The sequence below is a fragment of the Orbicella faveolata genome, unplaced genomic scaffold (genome assembly GCF_042242905.1).
Source record: "Orbicella faveolata isolate gen_17 unplaced genomic scaffold, um_ofav_v1 contig_47, whole genome shotgun sequence".
In the NCBI taxonomy this organism is placed as follows: Eukaryota; Metazoa; Cnidaria; class Anthozoa; order Scleractinia; family Merulinidae; genus Orbicella; species Orbicella faveolata.
The window spans coordinates 6,878,071-6,894,247 of NW_028301577.1; the positions used below are offsets into that span (position 1 = coordinate 6,878,071).

Consider the following 16,177-nt stretch of genomic DNA (forward strand, 5'->3'; position numbering starts at 1 on the left):
TAGCATTACATGAACCTTCGAATGAAATGAGTCTGTCATCCAGGTGGGTTTTGTGTGCGAAATGCACTATTGGGATTTGACGAGATTTTCGTGCGTATAGTTAGTTCATGGAAAACTGAAAAAGGTTCAAACCAACATTTTTGAGAGGTTGTGAGAAGAAAAACTCTCAACTTGCTGCAAACGCTGTAATTAATTTCAGCACCAATGCAGGATCAAGTAATGTTCTTAACGTTTAACTGTCTTCTTGCTGAAACGTTTTATTGGAATCGATACAAATGGTACAAGCGGTTTTCATTGTCAAAACCAAAGAAATTCGATCAATGGTGGCAACATGCATATATAGAGATGTTATTTCCCGACGATTTTGTAATTAAATTAGTTCTCTTCACTAGCGAAATGCAATGCAAATTCGATTTTCGATTTTTCGATTTTTCGATTTTTTTTTATCTGGTTGCAGTTACATCCAGCATGAATTCTAGTCAATATTGCTCTGGAAATAATAACAACCTGGAGTACTTCCTGTTTCAGGTGAAGTCTTCATTAACTTTACAATTTAATTTGTCAAATTGGTTCAATGTCGTCATTATTTTTTCTACATAAAGAAATATACTCTTCAAGTTTATTTATGAGTTTACAATAACAAACTATGTTTTATTTCACTGACATAATCAAGGATTACAATCTTCTAGTCCAATGTTAACTCTACGATAAAGCATGTACGAAAATATAATCGACACTATTAGTTTCGTCAATTCAGTTAACGGCTGGTGTGTCGATTAAATTCACCTCGGACAGGAATGATCCACCATGCGATACCTTTCAGTACGCCCAGCTCCCACTCGTCCTGTTTCTTTGGGGTTGCAGCCGGCGAGCGGGTGGGCAGGGGAGAGCTGGGTTCTAGTGTTACTGTATAGTGAAGGGCTGTTTGCTGTGTGAGGAGAAAGTAAAACCTGGGTTAAGCGGACACCCTCTATTAAGCGGACACAAGCTTGAGTCACTAAAATTTCTTCACACATTTACTATAAAATAAACTTGAATTCAGCGGACACCTCTGTTAAGGTAATTCCCCTGAAATAAAACTGCACATAGATTTTTGTTTAAACTTTGTCCAATGAATATTTATCATATGAGAACTTAAATTATAAAATAAAAAAGGGGGGTGCCCATGCTCGTTAAGGAGCAGTAAGGCATTGAACATGTCCCATTTTAGCGTTATTTAATGCTTATCACAAGAACGCATTCCAAGTTATTGTAAACTCTATGTGAGCCCAGACTCATGAAAACACGCCTCAAACTACAGTCAATACTTGTGTCGGAGACAAATAAACTTTTTAAGTTTGATTTTGACAGAACGCTGAGTCCTTGTTAAAATATTGGACCCAAATTGCTTGCCACGGCTATCAAACTGCAAAATAGAAAAGACTACGGTGCAGCTGCTATTTTTCTTATTTATTCAATTTTCAAACATAGAATTCAGATCAGTCTTTCTTTTCTCACGCAAAGCTAATGATTAGTTGATTAATCAGAACTGACAGAACTCGATATCAAGGCAAATCTGCCATGTTTTCAATGTGCGCCTGCACCAACGTGCGCTAATGACGCCATAAATTATGTGCAGTAAGGATGCGCAATGCAATACTGGGGAATGACCTTAAGCGGACGCGGACACCAGTATTAAGCCATTTTGTTGCACAAAACCTGCAATAAGCGGACACTTGAAGGGCATTTTGCCTCTAAAAGTTCAACCGAGACTCCTTTAACATCGTTCAACGATGTCTTTTTAAAGCTAAGTGATTATTCCAGATTGACGTATTGACTGATTGGACATTGTGCTATGAGAAGTCTTGGATCTCACACTGTGTTAAAAATGGTTAATAATTAACTGTTATTGCACAATATTAGAACCTGTTTTGAGCGGACACCCTGTGTTAAGCGAGCACTAATTAAGGAGAGTCGCAAGGGTGTCCGCTTAATACAGGTTTCACTGTAGTCGATTAGATAATGACAAGAGACATCAAATGATGTGAATTAGTCTCTCAATAATGAAATCTACTTTTAAAAAACTATATATTTTTCCAAATGAATTTTTAAAAAAAAGGGTGAAGGAAAGTTGTTAAATTTTCGCTGAATGCGATACAGAAAACAATTCAAAGGAGACAGGCATGTAAAATTTTTACCTGAAGTTTAGCATTGTCAACTTCAGTATTTGATTATACATTTTTCCTTCACACTCACCAATCTGCCAATGTAGCCGAGCACGGCGTTTGTTCGATCTTCTATTTGTCTGAATTTTCCCAAAAATTGGCTGTTCTTGTTCTGAGATTCGTGAGTTTTCAATGCCCTTATGAATTTCCTGATGGTATAGAGTTCTTCTGATATCTTCTTTAGAATCTTTTGCTCCTGAAATTGGGAAAACAAGAAAAAATATATTGGTCTCGTAACTTGTCACTCCAGGTGCTATTTGCTCAAAATACTAAAATAAATAAACAAATTTATTTATTAAATGTAGAAAGTACATCAACTAGTAAAAAGATCCGCTTTCCAGATGCGATTTGAACCCACGACCCTCAGTGATCCAGCCGGATGCTCTAACCACTGAGCTACTGGAGACTTCAGGTTAGTAAGAGTGAAATGTGGGTCTTTGCCGACTGGAACCGCATCGCGCGGTCACACAATATATCTTATAAAATTTATTTATTAATGAGTAATTTATTAGAAATAGATTTTGTCCCGACGTTTCGACCTTTCAGAGGCCAACACTGAATAAAGCGGCGTTCTTTCGATCAAAGCAAATAGATGTAGCCTTGAACTTTAAAGAATTGCTTCATGCTTAGCGTGCGTATATCGAGTTATGGATGCGAAAGAAGCGTAAGAGTTGCTCGAGGCGATAGCCGAGAGCAACTCCAGCTTCTTGAGTGCTCTCCAAACTTTCCAAGTGCATACATAACTCGATATACGCACAGCTAAAAGCATGAACCAGTTCTTTTACAACATGGCGACAACGTATTGGGCGCTAAAACATGTTTTATTTGTGATTAACTACAAAGTTCTCACAATGCACGGTGAAGGAAAACAAAGATCATTAGGATCCTAACAGGTCACAATCAGTTGAACGGAAACGCTTAACCTGGTTTCTAAAATTGTCAGCGAAAGATTCGCTTCTTCGATTTAATTATAATGAAAATGTAGGCAACCAAAGTCAAAAATACTCGATGAAAATGTAGACAAACAAAGTCAAAATACTCAAGTTTAAGTAAACATCTTAGCTCGGCAAAAGTCAAAGGCTCGAAGTAGGGTTTGAATTGTTCAGAATAATCTTCATATTGCCGAAACTTAAACAAAAAGGAACTCGCACTAAATTCGACGGAAATTTTGCAGCTGAAATGAAACTGCACACGTCATTTTATTGAGCACGGCCGTGCGTACATAAAGGTAGGATTAGCGTGCGCGCTATGTTATAATAACATTTAAGAAGTAGAAAACATGTACCGTGTTTCTATCGAGTTTTAGTATAAGTCTACTAGCGTTCTACCACGAATGGCGTTCTCTGATTGGCTACGCTACTCACTATCTATTCTGCGATAGATAGTGAGTAGCGTAGCAGCGTGCGCTAGAGGCCGCTTCTTTGTGTTTTCGAAGTGTCTGTAAAGAAGATTTAGATTAAAGTTTTGAATGACGAGTAGATTTATACTAAGACAATTAAATTATTCGCTCACGATTCCTATGCGTGATAGCTGACTCGGGCTGCGCCCTCGTCAACTATCACGCGATAGAAATCTCGAGCTCATAATCTAATTGCTTAATAGAAACACGAGTGGAAGGTTAGGAGAACGAGAAATGCTGTGGGAACACGAGCCGCAGGCGAGTGTTTCCACAACTTTTTCGAGTTCTCGCAAACTTTCACGAGTGTTTCTATAACTCGATAGTAACACGGAGAACATGTTTTCTATTTCTTTTAGAAAACACCACGAAAAAGTGGAAGAAAAAGGAAAAAAACTTGTTAACTTTGATTATCGAAACGTAAGTTCTCTTTGCTCGCGCCATCATTACGTCAACAGCTCGTGCTAGTTCTGTGTTTCTATCAAGTTATAGAAACACAATTTTTAACCAATCAGCGCGCGTGTTTTCTTAGGACTGTTTTCTAAAAGCTTTTACTAACTGTACGTAGAAATTATTTTTTTGTAATGAATCTGAACTTCGCGAGCCGACTGAATAATCTGCGTAAATAAGAAATGATTTCAAAGTATTCTAATGCCCTGTCCACACTTAGCCGGAGGAATTTGAAAACAGAGGTTTATTTCAACGGTTAGGCCTAGCTTTTCGCAAACGCTTTTCAAACCAGTGGAATTTGAAAACGCCAGCTCCAAAATGACCGGTGATTGTTGCGTTTTCAAATTCCTCCAACGTAGTGTGGACTTACCGACAGTGAACACAGATTCCATGTTGGATCAGGTAGTCCTCGGACTCGATGATCGTAGTTAGCGTAATAAACATCTCCCAGACGATCTTTGGCCTATACAGATAAGACAAGCAAGCTGCATGAGCGATGATATAGTATACTGTATAGTATACGGTCAGGAAATCTGATACGCGTTTATTGAATTTGTAAAATTACATTACTTGCAAACATTTTGGACGTTAAAGGAAAGTTTCGGACGTTTAGGGTTTGAACACTTTATATCATTTCTGTCAAATTTCTATCCAAAAACTTTGAAACAACATCTGAAAAAGACAGTTTTACTCCACCCTCAAGTCTATCAAGCCGTTACGTATCTCAAGCAAAGTCTCAACCATAGTTCGCTCCATAAAGGGAACTAAAAGCTTTGGAGCTACGGCAAAGTTTTACTCTCACTGTAAAAATTCACGACCATTTTATTTTCGGATACCTTTTTTGTCCGAAATTAAAAGCGTCCGAATATTTTTGCAAGTTATATAGGCAAAAACTACTAGTGCACCCTTTCAGAAGAAATCGATGGGAAGCAACACCCCCCAACATGACAGAAAAAAAGATTTCTTCAGAGCAACATAAATTAAGGTTCAATAATTTTCTTAATATTTAACTTACAAAGTCTGCCTGAGTTCTTGCGACAGCTCCTTCGAGTTGAATTAGACTTGCAAATATCCATTTCTTAATGACAGACATTGAAGGCTGAGGTGGAGACGCCTGTCCAGTGCTGGTTTGGGCTGAGGCCGCCATGGAGCTGCCAATAAGCATCAGCAAAATTGACATGATGCCCAGAGAAACCACGAGCTGTGAGTAACCTGTTTCGATGAGAATGAGAGAGTTACACTTTTTTTGAAAGGGGAAACATTTAGATTTAGCTACAAGTTTGAACGATAGTTTGTTTAGTTTCAGTAATTACCACGAGGAGAAGGGTTAGCCTTCAAACAACGAGCGATCAAGCGAGCCCTTGAAGCTAAGCCACAAGATAAACTAAAACGATGATCACATTAATATAATGATACTTTAAAGCTTAGGTTGTTTCAAAGAGAAGAAATTAAACTGATGAAACAGCCAGGTGGCACGGAGCTTACTTAGGTTAATATGTGGATAAACGTTTGACATCAACGTTGTCTTCGTTAACGCGGACCCAACAGCTTATCAAGCTAAATAAATATTTAGTTTGTAGATTCCCTCTGACAAAGTATTCTAGACGACTGTCACCAAACTAAAACATAATCTAAATGAAAGCCCTAAAACAGTCTTATCCACTGACCTGGTATTGTGGTTTTCATGTTTACAGGGCACAGTTGTTCAAACGCGCTTGATTTGTTCCAAATAATGCTATTAGAAACTAGATCCGGTTTGAATGATCTTTCTCCTTCTTTGAACGAGCCACGAGACATGTTGCTAAATATGATGATCTAATGCGATCTAAATATGATGAACTAATGTTTGATCGCGCATTTCTGCTTTCTTCTAACTGGTCCATTTTCAGAAACTATGTGATGGTTTGAAATTATGTTCTCTCGACTTAACTACCCGCACAAATTACTTAATTCTGCCTTCACTTGATTTACTGCCTTGAAAGCATCAGATCAACCTGTTTTTTTCATTGCTTGTTGCGGTTTGATCAGCTGCCGTTCGCGCTGTTCTCCTCGTCAAAGACCTTATTTCGCGATCAGCTTTCTTTTAAAGTCAAGTAAAGAGGATTTAGAAGGGAAATTGAAACAAGCTGAAAATAAATACTTTTACGGGAAGCATTTCTAAATGCGCTGAGCTAACGCGGTTTGTTGAAGACTATGCTTGATCGCACAATTCTGCTTTTTTCTAACTGGTCCAATTCTCTGAAGAATAAGATTGCTTGAAAGTTTTTTTTTCTTTTCGACTAGAATCCCCGGGCGAATTAAGACTATTAAGTTATTCTGCCTTCGCTCATTTTACTGACTTGAAAGAATTTATGTTTGTGCAAAACTTTTAGTCAGAGTTTGTGACTGAAGAAAGCATCTCAAATGGGCTCCAGACTTCGTAACTGTTTTCAGAACCAATGCAGGATAAGTCTCGATCAAGTAGCGCTGTTTACGTTTAACACTGTTTTCTTCCTTGAAAGGTTTCTTGGAATCGATACTAATTTTTAGTGGTTTTCATTGTCAAAACCAAAAGAACTGAGGCCGGGTCCACACTAAACCGGATAAATATGAAAACGTAACAAAGGTTTTCCCTCCACACTAGAAAATGGATAAAGTATTTTCCATCCCCATTGCAACGATCATCGGCTGTAGAAATGTTTAAGGAAGTTCGCGCTCAAGATAGTTCCACGTACAGGTTTTTTTTTAAGACTTGCCTTGCAGTAAGGCAATGATCAACTTTTGCCATAAATAGAAACAAAGGAGAAACACCGCGCTCGTTTTCGAAATTAGGTTTGGGAAGTCAAGGTCTATAATCTAGTCCAACGTTAACAACGAGCATTGAGTTCTACGATAAAGCGGTTCATTGACTAAACGTTAAGTACGAAAATAAAAAAGATGTATGGATATATCCACGAAAATGATAACGAGGTGTTCACCAATGATTGGGCAGTTTTTTGATACCATGATTGTAGCATCATTTGATAAAGAAATGTTATAATGACCCATAAAATCTAAGTCTTGGAAAGTGCTGGAAACTGTTTTTAGCCAGCTTAACTACGAAACTTCAAAATCGAGGAAAAATATGGACTGGTTATCTTGCAGAGGAAATGCAAAGGAAAACTCGGACAAAGAAATCACATAAAGAATCCACTCTGGAAGTGGATTCTTCGGTTCCTTTGACGCACCACGATCCGAGAGATCTTGAATTGATCTGTTTCGTAAAGAAAATTCGTTTTCGGACTCTTTCGGATTTAAGAATCCAATCTTGGATTTTCTTAAAGAAACGCTTACAAACACTGTAACTTCCGGACCGCTTTGACTACCCGTCAAGATGGCGTAGAAACCGTGATTAGGCCTATTTAACAATTTAATTCGTCAAATTGGTTTAACAACGTTATTGACTTTTAGATTGGACAACGAGTATAAGATTAAGTATGAGTGCGACCTTCGAAACCAGCCTGTGACGTTTTCAGAGCCCTCGCTCTGCATTTTGGTGCTAGGTAGAGCGGGTTTGCCTAGTTTCAGTACGGCTTTCTCCCAAGCCTTCACGATCAATGGATTTCGGTGACGAATCCGAGACGAACGGCCCGGAGTAACCTAGACAAAAACAGACTGCACATGTGTTAGGATCAGCAGAATGCTTGATGTTGATATCTGGTTGAGCTTCAGGGATTTCAATTCCTGGTCTTTCGAAACTTTTTATGTAGAGCAGGAAACCGAAGGGGTTCATTTACTCGATCAACATTGCTATCCGGACAACTTCAAATAACTCAAATAACTCTCCAAATACCTCAGTCGAAAAAGATGCTGATTACTGCACCTCGCAGGAATGGGAAACTGTGCTTTTAGCAAGTTTGCTGCAGTTTGGAACAGAAGATCAACTTCCTTACAATGCAACTTACGGTTAGAACTATTATTATGCTCGTCACACAAACTTTTTTGATTGACATGCACCTCAACTGAAAGCCTAAGCAGCCAATTGTATCAGGCTGCGAATGCTAACAGGTTTTGACCTAAAAATTCGGGTAAACTACGAAATGTTTTAATTTAGTTACGATTCTTTTGAACCGAAAATTGGAAGAATATTTCGCCCCTGTAAGAATTTTACGTTAGAACTCTGGTGAAATGTCTGTGTGTTTCTCAGAGTGCAGTTCTAACAGCGCTTGTCATGATGAAATAGTAATTGTGTCGCTGCTTTGTGATCTGAGTGCAAAGTCCAGAGCCTGGACGATTTGACTTGTCTTTGTCTCCTTGTCTTAATTTTCGGATTTTTCCCCAGACCGTACTTTTCGCCCCGAACCACGTGACCTGAAACGATTGACCGCGGCGAAATATTGAGTCCTAGGAACTACAGGCAAGAGCGGGGATGTGGAGTCTGCAAACTACAGAATGACCAATTCCTTCTGTGAGACGCGCCTGCAGGGAATCATGGTAGCTGTATTCATCAAAATAAATATCCAGTCCAAGATGATGAATACAACTACCATGCATATGATTCCCTGCAGGCACATTCAATAGGGGGAATTATTCTGTCCCGAACAAAAGCTCAGTCAGTCATTTTCTTACTTAAAGAACCCCTTTAATGCGACCACCCGTCAATACGGCCCGATTTTTTGTGGCCCGTTGGTGACCGGATTCACGGGGTTCCCTTGTATATAAAAAATGTATTCTTCCAGTTTATTTATGAGTTTGCAATAACAGACTTTGTTTTATTCCGCTGACATAGTGGTATATTCTTACAATTCAGTTTGGGAAGTTATGGATTACAGTCTAATCCAATGTTAACCTTGAACGAGCTTTGAACTCTACGATAAAGCAGTTCATTGATACGTGATAATGTACGAAAATAATAATCGAAATTATTGGCCTAGTCCGGCCTCCTGATAAAATGCCATGTAGACAGGACTGTGCCACCATAAGAAGCCTTTAAGTACGCCCAGCTCCCACTCGTTCTGTTTCTTCTGAGTTGCAAACGGCCTCCGGGTGGGCAGGGGAGAACTGGGTATCTGTGTTAGTGCATAGCCAAGGCGAGCTTGCTGTTTGAAGAGAAAGTAATTCATTAACTAATGAAATTTACGTTTTAAAAAATCGTTTTCCAAATCATTAAAAAAAAGCCTACAGGTAGTTGATAAAAATTTTGCTGAATACGATCGAGAAAAAGAATCAATTGCGACTGACAAAGAATACTGTACCAGAACTTAGCATTATAAACTTCGGCCTTTACTTACAATTTTTCCATCGCACTTACCATATCATTAACGTTGCCGATCACGCGATTAATTTGACCATCAATACGTTCCATCTCGACCACATATTGGCTGTTCTTTTTCTGAGATTCAAGAGTTTTCACTTCGGCAATGAATTTCTTGAAGATGTAAAGTTCTTTTGCAATCTTGTCTAGAAAGACCTGCTCCTGAAATTAGGAAAACGAGAAAAAATTATAATCGAGCCGCTATTAAGCAACCATCCTCTGGGAAATGGGAGGTGGCCGCTTAATAGGGGTTCATGTACGTGTAAATATTAAACTGGGTTAATTGCTTAGTGAACATAGAATCACGTCAAGACAATCACAATAAACGTGTGTTTGAATTATATCCCGGACTCTTATTTTTCATCGTCTTTTCCAAAAGAAAGCCAAACTTAGTGAGTTAAATTTTGGAAGGTTGCTGGAAAGGGACGACCAAAAGGTGGCCGCGGCCGCTTAATGAGGTGGCAGGTTGAAAGGGTTTTTTGAAAAGTGTTTTACTGCCATGAACAATATCAGAGTTCCTGTAATTCCAAAAAGTGCTTCCTTGTTTCCTTACGCACTGTAATTTGCATTTTCATCCAAATTTGTGTGGGACATGGCTGATTTTACTTCAGCTGTTAGGTAGCGCCTTACATCTAATTAAACATTGGACACAAAGGTGCTTTGCTGCATTTACCTGTATTATACTCAGATCTGATGACAGTTTGAAACAATCAGTGAAGAATCGAAAACATTTCAGTCACAATTTCAATTAGAAACTTAAGTCATTTAGCCACAGACAGATTGGTATTGGTTCTTATTATATGGCTGTGTCTCACAAAGATTGGAGACTAGTGAATTCACTAATTTGATTGGCTGAAATAGATTTTGACCGCGGTCTAGATTTTCCCATCTAGACTGGCATAATACAAAAATATTGGCTAGTTTCTTCGCCATAATTTTTCGACGAGCTGAAAAGCCTGATTGGAAAAAAAGTAAAGCGGACGAGCAAATTTTGGCAGATTTAAGTGCAGCTCATCGCTGGTCGGAAGCAACATCTCAGCTAGTACAAACCAGTTACATTAAAAGAATTAAATTTTTTCTTTTTTGCCATATTATAAACATCTTATTAACCGAGCTTACTTGGTCTGAATGGGAGAGTCTTGACTCCGGTCGTGTGTGCAGACCTCGTTGCGTTCGGTCTGTGCTCACGACCTCGGTCAAGATTCTCCCATACAGGCCTCCTGCTCGGTCAATACGAGCTAAATATTACCCCTTTGAGCCAGTACAAGAAGCAACAAGAAACAACGAAGGTGTCAGTTGGCTACTTAAAGTTTGCAGTATCAATATTTCATGTGTTGTTTCAGTTTGCATTCTTTATGGTCCCATATAATAAAGATGGCATTCTTTCGATCACTGTAAATTAAGAGGCCCTAATTAATCTTTACTTTTCTTAAAGTCGACCTAGATATATTTTACTATTTAAATGGCTTTGAACTTCTTCAAACTTAGTAACCTGCATAAGACAATGAGTGTAAAAAGTCTTTTGAAACTTACCGACAACTTATCTAGCCCGTTCCATGGTGGGCGAGGTAGCCCTGCAATTCTGTGATTATAATCAGCGTAATATGGATCTCCTAGACGATCTTTGGCCTACACAGACAAGAAAAGCCAACAGACGCGTGAGTGTAATGACATAGTACATTGTTTGTACTATGTGAACGAATGAATTGAAACTTTCTCTGCCATTTTCAGTCTTCAGCAGCAAGTTCAAATTGCCAGAATTCAAACAAGAAATACCGTTGACGTGATAGAATTCAGAGCGGAAAAAGGTACTTTGCATTCCCCTACTTGCAGGATCAGGTAATAATGCAAGCTGCAATGGTTCGCAATATTAATGGCTGGAAAGAGCGGCGGACTGCACTAAGGTACGTGACGATGTCGCCCTTGAGCAAGCATGAATTTTTTTCGGCGTTTCACTGTTAAGAAAGCCAGTCTCCTCCTACCTACTGAGAAGCTCACGTGCTTAGATATTTAGTTGGTTGCTTATATGGATGCAACATGTAAAGAGGGTTTGTTGAAAAAAGGTGTCTTCGCACCGATATTTCTCGTACACCGCTGGAAAAAGGTTTCGGGAGTCGTTTTTAGGTTGATTTTGTCCGAAAAAAATTGGTTCCCCACGAAAACAATACACCAGCTGTCCACCTTACTCAAATCCAAGTCTCGCGCAAGTCATGACATCATCCCCTCAAGAACTGAGGGGATGATGTCGAAGTAGCTAGCAGATGTGGACCCACTGGAAGCTGTAGTCGTGAGCCTAGACACAGGCCATAGGGAACAGTTGAGTTCAGCAGCCACCTGAGCGACCGAGCAGTCATCTTCAGGATCGCTCTGTCAGCCTCCGTAGCATGAGCACGGGGCCAGGAAAGGTGCCCTAAACAGAGCCTGCTTCACACAACCCTGGCCAGCGGTCGAAATGCAAGGAAACCGAGAAATATTTCACTCGTCTTGGCTTCTTGGAACACCAGAACTCTGCTTGACAACACCCGAGTAAATAGACCAGCCAGAAGGATGGCTCTCGTGGCCAGAGAACTGGCTCGCTACAAGGTCGACATTGCAGCACTCAGCGAAACGCGTCTTCCGGATAAAGGCCAACTCTCTGAGACTGGCGGTGACTACACTTTCTTTTGGAGTGGACGTAACGTTGAGAGCGACGCGAGGTGAGTGTTGGCTCTGCCATCAAATACCTCGTTGTCAAGAAGCTTGCAAGCATCTCCGAGGATCGTAATGACCGCCTGATGAAAATGCAGCTTCTGCTCGTGAACGGCAAGGCCGCTACACTGATTAGCGCCTACACCCCCACAATGACCAACCCCGAGGAGACCAAGGACAAGTTTTACGAAGAACTCGAAGCCCACATGTTGGCTGTTCCACTGCCAGAAAAGTTTATTCTCCTTGGCGATTTCAACAAGACCTCGTGGATGATTTTCTGTATAGTCTAGTGCGTGTTGACTTTGGTTGCGGTTAAACGGCAAACTTTGGCGAGATTATGCACCCCTGCTCAAAGCACTGGCATCTCATCGATTATCTCAGCCAAGAGACAGGCTGGACGTGCAGCTGACCAAGGCCATGTGTGGTGCCGACTGTTGGACAGACCACCGCTACATTATCTCTAAACTCAACTCCACATCCAGCCAAAGAGAATGCCTAAAGGCAGAATGTCATCAAGAGACTCAAAGTTACCAAACTGAAGAACCCAGCTACTGCCCAAGAGTTCCAATCAGCCTTTGTCAACAAATGTTCTGACGCCGTCAATAACCATGAAAACATCAAAGAGGTCTGGGCATCCTTCAGGGACATGGTTCACTCTGCCACCCTCGAGGTTCTGTTCCTGCCACCAGAAAGAGGAAACTAGGACTCGTTCGACGAAAATGATGTCGAGATCCAGGAATTGCTGGAAGAAAAACGCCGACTCCTAGCTCACCAGAGTGACCCGTTCTGCCCTTCAAAAAAGGCCGCATTCACAAACATCTGTAGCATCTTTCAGACCAAGCTCCGCAACATGCAAGAGGCTTGATTCAGCGCTAAGGCATACGAGATCTAGGGCTATGCAGATAGGAATGGCAGCAAAAGGTTCTACGATGCTCTGAGCGCTGTCTATGGGCCCCAGGCTCCAGGTCTCCCGTTCTTGAATCCGAAAGGACAATCCTGCTCACCGAGAAGGAGCAGATTCTGGAAAGATGGGCAGAGCACTTCGACACTGTTCTCAACCGTCCCTCAACAATCAATGACGCTGCAATAGCTCGCCTCCCACAGATGCCTGTCAACCTTGAAATAAACACTCACCCTGCAGCTGAAGAGATCGAGAAAGCTATCAGGCAAATGTCCACTAGGAAAGCCCCAGTATCGGACGCCATCCCTGCCGAAATGTACAAAGCAAGTGACCTATCCCTTCGTGACCGGCTCACCAGTCTCTTCCAGTCCGTGTGGGAAAAAGAGCACCCCTCAGGACTTCAGGGATGCCACAATTGTCCACATCTACAAACGCAAAGGGAACCGTCAGTCTTCCGACAACCACCGCGGAATCTCTCTCCTGTCCATTGCCGGTAAGGTCTTGGCTCCCATGCTGCTGAACCGCTTCCTACACAATCTGGAGCAGGGCCTCCTCCCTGAGAGTCAGTGCGGCTCTCGCGCAGGTCGAGGAACAGTGGACATGATATGTACTGCCCGCCAGCTTGAGGAGAAGTGAACTGGCAAAGCCGCACACTGTAGCACTAGCTATGTAACCGTATGGTTACGAACGAGGTGGCCTCAACTAAAAGCCTGGTGGTTTCTAGAGGTCACTTCGCCATACATTAAATATTTATAAATAATTACTATATCGGGTAAAAATGCAAATAAACAGAATACAGAATGAATGATTGAATGATTGAATGAATGAATGAACGAACGAACGAACGAACGAACGAACGAATGAATGAATGAATGAATGAATGAATGAATGAATGAATGAATGAATGAATGAAAGTGCATGGAGCAGCACCGCGATCTTTATACCACTTTCGTGGACTTGATCAAGGCCTTCGACACAGTCAGCAGAGTAGGTCCACTGCCCCGATAGTTTATTGCTATCGTCTGCCAGTTCCACGAGGGCATGACTGCCCATGTCCTTGACGGTGGCGAACCAACGGATTATTTCCCCGTAACCAACGGCGTCAAACAAGGTTGCGTGCTTGCTACGGCATCGTTCAGCATGATGTTTTCGGTCATCCTTACCGATGCATTCAGAGACTGTGATGCCGGCATCAAGATCTGGTACAGGTTTGATGGGAAATTGTTCAACCCCAGGCGTCTGCAGGCTATCACAAAGGTCAAGAAAACTGTTATCAGAGACCTTCCCTTCGCGGACGACTGCGCACTCAACGTCAACACTGAGCAAGAGATGCAGTGGAAGGTGGACAAGCTCTCTACAGCCAGTGAAAGCTTCGGTCTTACCATCAGTATCGTGAAGACTGAAGTGATGTTCCAGCCTGCCCCTGGCAACCCACACCAGGACCCATGCATCACAGTGAAGGAAAGTACCCCCAAGCACTTAAGAACTTTACATACCTCGGCAGCACCCTCAGTCACTCACCAAACATTGATGTCGGACACAGACGTCCTCCGACGAGCTAACTCCACAATTATCATCTTCATCATGCGCAAGGCCCAAGTCAGATGGGCAGGCCACATCACCCGCATGCCTGACAACCGCATCCCAAAGGAGCTACTCTATGGTGAGCTCTGCCAAAGCAAGCGCTCTGTCGGAGGGTAACGTAAGCGCTTCAAAGATACCCTGAAGGTCTCTATGAAGGACCTCTCTATTGGGACAGATTCATGGGTGGACCTTGCCTCTCACACCCCCCTTCCCCCCTCGCACCTGGCGCAGCGTTATTACCATTGGAGCTCGGTCAGCTGAAGAACGTACAACCACCATAGCAGAGAAGAAGCGAGTGACGCGCAAGGCCAGAGTAGCATGCCTACAGCATTTCACGCCTACCCACGTGTCCAACCTGTGGGAGAGGATTCCACGCCCAGATCGGCCTCATTAGCCACCTCCGGACACATCGCACCTAGTAACCCAACAAGTGATGTCATGGTCATCTTCGATTTGGAAGGACGCACATAAATAGTGACGTTAAAATGTTGCTGCTTACCGGGAAAGCATATAAAGTTGGTAGCTTTTTTTACACGATCGACGGAATTCCCGCCATTTGTTCAGCCTTGGGGACTGGTGCGCAGCTAAAACTCGCGCAGGCTTATTACGTTTTTCCTTTCTAAAGTAATGGAATAGTAACGACTCATGATGAACCTTTATATATATCTACAACTTACATTCAATTTCTTCTTACAGACAAATTGGAAGAGTAAAGATGGCAATCCACCTGGCCATACAATTTTTTTCACGTACCCAAATCCAAATTCTCATAGCTTACTAAACACATACAAACCACTGAGGAGAATCGTTGTTTTAAAATGTTACTAAATATAAGCCAGTTATCGAATTAAAACTCAATAACTTTGTTCATTTTCTACTCACAAACTCTGCCTGAATTTTGCCGACAAGTTTTTGCATTTGAATAACATTGGAATATGCGAAGCTTGCAATGACAGACTTTGAAGGAAGAGAACTCCTTCTATCGGCCTGGCCAGTGCTGGTTTGGGTTGAGGACGCCATAGAGCTGCCAAGAAGCTTCAGCAGAACCGACATGATGCCTAGCAAAACCACGAACTGCGAGTAACCTATTAGGATAAAAATGAGAGTTAACGTTTTTGTAAGGAGAGACATTGAGCCATAACTTTGAAAATTAGTTTGTAGAGTTGCACTGGCCAATTAAATCGCCTTACTAGGAGTCTTAACTTATTACATGAAATTTTCGCGAATTTCGCGATTTAAAAAAAGTCGCGAAATCGAAGTGAAGGGAATAATAACAGTGTAATAAGTGTCGCGAACATTACATAACGAAAATTAAGTGACTCGCATTATGTTACTGTTAACATGTCCCGCCGTTGTGTTTTTGTTAATTTTGACGTTATTGCACCTTTGATAAAGTCGGTTTAGCAAATTCAAGAACATGTTTAAGTAACATTGCCAAGGAAATAAATTGCGTTACTCAAAAATGCGAAGTTAAATACAAAATTTTCGCGAAATCGCGAAATTTAAGTCGCAAAATAAACGTGTCGCGAAAATTTCATGTAATAATGTTTGTTGAGAATAAAGAAAAAGGTTTAGCCTTCAACCAACCAGCAAACGAACAATGGCGAAACCTTAAAGCGCTAACCTAGCACAAAAAGATAAATTAAACAAGCGTTTGTATCATTTAATCCCTCTAACAATGT

General features: G+C 41.3%; 2 protein-coding genes and 1 pseudogene across 2 annotated transcripts; 1 reads left to right on the plus strand and 2 right to left on the minus strand.

Annotated features, from left to right (window-relative positions):
- Positions 1–618: 618 nt before the first annotated feature.
- On the minus strand, positions 619–5,417 carry LOC149096947 (uncharacterized). The gene is made up of 4 exons (XM_089278849.1): positions 5,066–5,417; positions 4,421–4,513; positions 2,236–2,400; positions 619–928 (listed from the first exon to the last, which is right to left on the minus strand). Exons 1-4 carry the CDS (start codon positions 5,228–5,230, stop codon positions 758–760), a joined length of 594 nt encoding a protein of 197 aa, XP_089134975.1. The 5' UTR covers positions 5,231–5,417; the 3' UTR covers positions 619–757.
- Positions 5,418–8,747: 3,330 nt separating this feature from the next.
- Positions 8,748–15,572, minus strand: LOC149096948 (uncharacterized). Its single transcript, XM_089280528.1, has 4 exons — positions 15,378–15,572; positions 10,856–10,951; positions 9,320–9,484; positions 8,748–9,107 (listed from the first exon to the last, which is right to left on the minus strand). Exons 1-4 carry the CDS (start codon positions 15,546–15,548, stop codon positions 8,931–8,933), a joined length of 609 nt encoding a protein of 202 aa, XP_089136654.1. The 5' UTR covers positions 15,549–15,572; the 3' UTR covers positions 8,748–8,930.
- LOC110051988 (uncharacterized) lies at positions 12,348–13,581 on the plus strand (annotated as a pseudogene).
- Positions 15,573–16,177: the final 605 nt, after the last annotated feature.

Excerpts from the sequence above, each read along its gene's own strand:
- LOC149096947 (XM_089278849.1), bottom strand. The coding sequence starts at position 5,230 with ATGTCAATTTTGCTGATGCTTATTGGCAGCTCCATGGCGGCCTCAGCC. Across the intron at positions 4,514-5,065 it reads CAAGAACTCAGGCAGACTTT|GCCAAAGATCGTCTGGGAGA; the intron begins GTAAGTTAAATA and ends TTATCTGTATAG. Across the intron at positions 2,401-4,420 it reads GGAATCTGTGTTCACTGTCG|GAGCAAAAGATTCTAAAGAA; the intron begins GTAAGTCCACAC and ends TCCCAATTTCAG.
- LOC149096948 (XM_089280528.1), bottom strand. The coding sequence starts at position 15,548 with ATGTCGGTTCTGCTGAAGCTTCTTGGCAGCTCTATGGCGTCCTCAACC. Across the intron at positions 10,952-15,377 it reads GCAAAATTCAGGCAGAGTTT|GCCAAAGATCGTCTAGGAGA; the intron begins GTGAGTAGAAAA and ends TTGTCTGTGTAG. Across the intron at positions 9,108-9,319 it reads TCGGCAACGTTAATGATATG|CAAGCTCGCCTTGGCTATGC; the intron begins GTAAGTGCGATG and ends CTCTTCAAACAG.